Source organism: Papaver somniferum, unplaced genomic scaffold, assembly GCF_003573695.1.
Source record: "Papaver somniferum cultivar HN1 unplaced genomic scaffold, ASM357369v1 unplaced-scaffold_21, whole genome shotgun sequence".
NCBI classification, from domain to species: domain Eukaryota; kingdom Viridiplantae; phylum Streptophyta; class Magnoliopsida; order Ranunculales; family Papaveraceae; genus Papaver; species Papaver somniferum.
The window spans coordinates 14,347,599-14,353,569 of record NW_020631041.1 but is presented as its reverse complement, the minus strand read 5'-3'; the positions used below and the strand labels follow the sequence as shown (position 1 = coordinate 14,353,569).

Below are 5,971 nucleotides of genomic sequence, written 5' to 3'. Positions count from 1 at the left end.
GAGGAGGATACTAGATCATATAAGACAATATGATCATGACCGCTGGATCCCCCAAATGGGATCCCAGCTATTTATAGTACCCGATCGAATAAATCAAGTTTTTTAGTATTAAAATAAAATTGATTACATTTCCAGAATACAAAACAAAGTCTGGACAAGTTAGGCTAGATAAAGAACGATCAAATTTATACTTGCAGAACATAAATCTACCGCTATAAATAATCACGTTTAATTAAAATTTAATAATAAATGTTCAATTGATATTTCATAATAAATGTTTCTTTAGTTAATCAAATGAATATATTTTTGTTAATACATAATAAGTTTATTATTTATCAACTATATCAGTAAGCATTAATGGTGGTTGTGATGGTGCGCAGTGGTGGGGATAATGGTAGTGGGTATTGGTGAGACTGGTGGAGTGGTGACGATAAGGTGGTACTGGAAGAAGTAGTGGTAGTAGGGTGAGAAAAGGGGTCCTAAGATAGGTAAATTAAGCACTAATGGTGGTTCTGATGGTGGGTGGTGGATCGGCGGTGGGGACAATGGTGGTGGGTATTGGTGAGACTGGTGGAGTGGTGGCGATAATGTGGTGGTGGAAGAAGTAGTGGTAGTAGGGTGAGAAAAGCTAGATTATTTAGTCACTCTTGGTTAATTTTTCTTTGTTTTGTTTTAATTTGATTTTAGTTTTCAAATTACTTTTTTTATTATTTTTCAAATTAAAATAATTTTTAAAGGCCAAAGTTTTCCAAAAAAGAAGATGTTGTGATTTTAAGATTTGCCGGGTAGGGGCAGGAAGAACAATGGAACCTATAAAAAAATTGACAAACACAAGGATAGACGCGAATTAATTGTTATCGATTCAGTTTCTCACATCTCTCTTTATTCTTCTTTTTTGTCATGGTTTCTGTTTCTGTCAATATTCCTCCCCTACTTCATGGGATTATGCAAGGCTAAGCGTGAATTAATTGTAATCGATTCCGTTTTTTACATCTCTCTTTATTCCTTTTTTTCTCATGATTTTTGTTTTTGTCATTTCTCCCCAACTTCGTGTAATTATGCACGCTTGAGTAATAGTTCATGATAATAGGTAAAGAGAGTTAGAGACAAGAAAAGAAATGGATCAGGAATTAAATATTAATATAAATTTTAGGAAAATGAATAAACACAAATCTATGTAAATTGGGAACCCAACAATTTATATCAAAGAGAAAAATAAAATTCTAATGCTAACAGATTTTGAAAGATTAATCTAATTGATTTTAAAGTAATTTTAGGTGTTTTTAGTTTTGTTACAAGTTTGGTGAATGACCTTTGATGATATTTTTTTGAAGTAGTGAACGAAGTAATGTTCAACTTCCCATAGGATTTGCTCTAAAGATTAATATATATTTGTCCCAAAGGGTGCATGACTTACATACACAATATTAAAAGATCCGGGATAAGGACATGTTTATTAACCAACTCCTCAAAACATTTAGACTTGGATCGATAGGTTCGATTCTTCTCAGACAATTACGACATGTATGAATCGATGGATACATTTGAAATACATATCCTTGCCCGTGCCGTTACGTCACGGGTTGAGACCTAGTCTATATATATAATACAAAACAAAGCTTGGCTAAGTTAGGTTAGATAAAGAACGACCGAGATTTGTCTAAGAGGGATAAATCTATGGCCGTGGTTTTTTCAACTAACCATTATAAATACTTTATTAATTAGTGTCATATTAATTGCTCATGATGAACGATTAACTATTTTTTCATGATAAATGTTCATTTAATGAATCTAATAAATACATATTTTTATTAATAAATAAGTTTATTAAAAACTATATATATATATATATATATATATATACTTTACCACCGTATTACAGTGACCTCGATTAAAAATTATACTAATAATTTTTAATGGTGGTACTGAAAGAAGCAGTGGGTGGTGGAAACAGTGGCAGGTATTTGTGAGTGGTGGAGGTGGTAACATTACTGGTGGTGGAAAAATAGTGGGTGTGGCTGGTTTTTACGTACGGCGGTGGATGTTTGTAAATAGTAGTGGACAATAATAGTTTTGTGTCTTTACAAAATGAGCAACATTTTATTGTGATAGATGTAGTTGGCTGTTTTTAGCACAACTGGTAAGGACAAAACAAAAATATTTTGAGGAGGATACTAAATCATATAAGACAATATGATCATGACCGCTGGATCACCCAAATGGGATCCCAGCTATTTAAGTACCCGATCGAATAAATCACGGTTTTTAGTATTAAAATAAAATTGATTACATTTCCAGAATACAAAACAACATTTGGACAAGTTAGACTAGATAAAGAACGATCAAATTTATACTTGCAGAACGTAAATCTACCACTATAAATGACCACGTTTAATTAAAATTTAATAATAAATTTTCAATTAATATTTCATAATAAATGTTCTTTTAATTAATCAAATGAATATATTTTTGTTGATACATAATAAATTTATTTGATATTAACCATATCAGTAAGCATTAATGGTGGTTGTGATGGTGGGAAGTGGTGGGGTTAATGATGGTGGGTATTGGTGAGACTGGTGGAGTGGTGACGAGAACGTGGTGGCGGAAGAAGTAGTGGTAGTATGGTGAGAAAAGGGGTCATAAGATAGGTAAATTAAGCACTAATGATGGTTTTGATGGTGGGTGGGTGGTGGTGGATTGACGATGGGGATATTGGTGGTGGGTATTGGTGAGACTGGTGGAGTGGTGACGATAATGTGATGGTGGAAGAAGTAGTGGTAGTAGTGTGAGAAAAAGGTGTCCTAAGATAGTATTTAGTCACCCTTGGTTAAAACATCAATCAAAGATGATATTCGGACACAGACACATGCATGTTTAACAGATAAAAGGAAATACACACAAACGCATAAAGATAACTTAACATCATCTCATCCCATTAGTTAACTGCAGCTAGATAATAACTGGGGTGCCGCTACACTCTTGCAACAACACTTACACGAGGACAAAGGAAGCGGACATTCCACTGTAATTCAAAATCTAATAATTGGGTCTATAGGCCTCAGTTGCACCTCTCCCTCCATCAGTGCTCTTGGAACAACACTTGCAGGATGAACGAACCACGCATACCAGTCTGCTGAGGAGAGAGCAATTGGCTTCACATGGTGGGGGCTTTTCACAACAACATTGCTCATACCAAGTAAGAGAATCAAGAGTACCTTTTGCTACACACTCAGACCTTGCTTTTGAAAGGCCTTTATCGTTACAACTTTTCTCACATTCTGGTTTGTCTATGCAATCATTCCCATCTGGATGTTCAAAAGTTTGAGATGTTTGGTTACCCACACATATCGGAAAATTTTGCGGTTCAGGGCCATCAAATTCGTTTGCATAAGGAGGGATTGGTTTTTGTGGGGGGAAGAGCAAGTGCCGTTTTTCGCAGCAACACTTGCATTTGAGGAGAGTACCCGAAGGATCATCTGTATTGCACTTATCTGTGTCCTTGACCTTGGAAAGTTTCAACTTTGAACACTCTGATTCACACCAAGTTGTACAGTTGCTGCACACCGGCATGATAATGTCGTCAGTCTGTGAGTCCATGTATATATCTCCAGGAACACATATACTCTGCCACGCCGATACCATCTCTACAGATATAATAAATAACGCCATAAAAAAAAAATTAACATGGGGAAACAAAAAAATTAGGGAATTCAATTTAATAGGTAGAAAACGAAAAATTCCCCATGAACGAAGACATTTCTATTCTATAATCTAGGAGGACTTTCATAAGGTTACCTGCATAGACAAATATAGATACAACTACTGCAAAGACACGGTAACTAGCAAAGAACCTGGAGGAGGATCTTTTCCTAGTTATTGCTGCCATCTTCACTAGTAATTCAACAGACAGACTACTCGTAACTCTACTATTCTCGTTTGGTAACTTTCAGTTTGGATGTGTTTTAGGTTTTCCTCCCGGTGCTAGCATTTAAATAGGAGATGATCTGAGTTATGAGTTATTATAGCTGTGTTTTAGCTATTAAATATGGTTTTTGTCTATCGACGTCCTTCCCACCTTCAAGTTTGACCAAGTATTATGATTAAGTTTAAGACTCTCTAATTATAATTGTCGCAGGTTAAGGCAGGGATGTTTTATGCACACGTTTGCACGTTGTAAGAGATGCCAACGCGTTGTTGAAGCCCTGTTCGAGGAGTCGAAATCACTAGCTTTTGTCTCCTCTTTATTTTATTTTTTTTGGTAGGAGGCTGTTGAAAGACGGCCAATTTCTGAAAAATAAATGGAATCAGATCAAAACAAATCTTACATCGAAAAAACTAAAAACTCATATCAGACCAAGAAAATAAATAAATAACAAGATTGAAAATAATGTACCCTTAAATAGGATAATTGATGGCTAAACAAATAAATATTTAACCAAACAATAAGAAGTTTAAGTTTACATTTTGCACTAAAAACCTTATACATTTTCAAATGATGTAAGTCCTAACTCAATCAAATGTCGACCAACTCAAACTTTCACTCAATTTAAGTCTGAATTTAGTAGTTAGTAGATGTAAACTACCGGGCTTCGCCAGTTTCAATAATCTAATACAACTTTGTGTGTGAGCTTATGTGTACATAGCTCACACAAATAGTGGCCAGTAGGGTGAGCGAAAACACCCAAATCAGTGGATATTACCCAAAATAATCCGCATTTTAACGGGTGGACACCCAATTCGTTTCTCAAGGACTGGACGCTGATCAATCTTTGAACGCGGTTGTTTTCACGGTATGGACGAGAGTAGAATATCACTCATTTATTGGACACAAAATCCTAAAGATAATGTTACTTTTATATATATATATATATATGAAAATTATTATAGAAAATTGGTAAATGATACATATAATTTGCTATTGAGAAGCATTAAAGATGCTCAATAATATTTTAAAAGTGTTAATTTTGAATTGATCGGAGGCTTTCATATCAATAAATATTTTAGTTTTCATTTTGAAAAGACGTTGTGTTATTCTTGTTATATTAATTACTTAAATTTTAGTAATATTAGCTTTAAACTAAGTTATGTTTTTATCTGTTTTAACTTATAATTTCTTTTAAATCCGCATTCAATCCGCTCATTCGCTCACCCGTGGGCATCATAGCCGACGGTCAATGGATAAGAGGTGGGTGAAAATCTCAAATCTGTCATTTAGATGGATTGGACATGGGTGATACCAAATCCATATCCACTCATCTGTTGCTTACCCCTAAAGGTCGGTGAAAAACAAAAACAACCCTAATATGCATGTAATTAGGGCTTAACTCGTGCCGTAACGACACGGGCATAATTTTTATTTAGTTATGCATTTTACAACATATGAATATTAAATATAATATTCATTAATATCAAGTTTTCCCTTCTTATCATTACAAAAGAAAAGAAAAATCAGATATTTTTATTCTTCACTCGACAAATCATTTCTAGCATTTTCCGCCTTGACATTCTCACATACTATCCCTCTCCTTTCTCGAGTTGTATCCTCAAGCCACCCATGAAATAATGTCGGAATTAATTTTTACATATTTTTCCCAAAAAAAAAACATTATTTGATATGTTTTTTTAGTTTACAAAGACATCTTATCAAACTTTTGAAATGGTATTACCTTTCTGCATCTTCCTTATTTCAGTGAACAATGTTAAGATCTTCACGGACCATAGGACCCTACTATGGGCCCAACCACATAGCACCGATGTTGTTCCTACTTGACCATCTTGGGAGAAGAGGTGTGCAGTTTTAATCTAAAATTTCTCGGTGCTATGTAAGGAGATGCCCAAGCTTAATAAGCTCCACATGTAATCCTCTTTCTTCCATGTGGGACTATCCCTAGCTATATATATGTGGTTTATCGCGCTACATAGGCCAACAATCTCCACTTTGGCGAGATAAAACCACTTCACCAGTCCA

The 5,971-nt window shown here is 34.7% G+C and overlaps 1 protein-coding gene across 1 annotated transcript; it reads right to left on the bottom strand.

Annotated features, from left to right (window-relative positions):
• Positions 1–2,958: 2,958 nt before the first annotated feature.
• On the bottom strand, positions 2,959–3,939 carry LOC113339846. Its single transcript, XM_026585071.1, has 2 exons — positions 3,799–3,939; positions 2,959–3,647 (listed from the first exon to the last, which is right to left on the bottom strand). The coding sequence occupies exons 1-2, from the start codon at positions 3,887–3,889 to the stop codon at positions 3,040–3,042; spliced, it is 699 nt and encodes a 232-aa protein (XP_026440856.1). The 5' UTR covers positions 3,890–3,939; the 3' UTR covers positions 2,959–3,039.
• Positions 3,940–5,971: the final 2,032 nt, after the last annotated feature.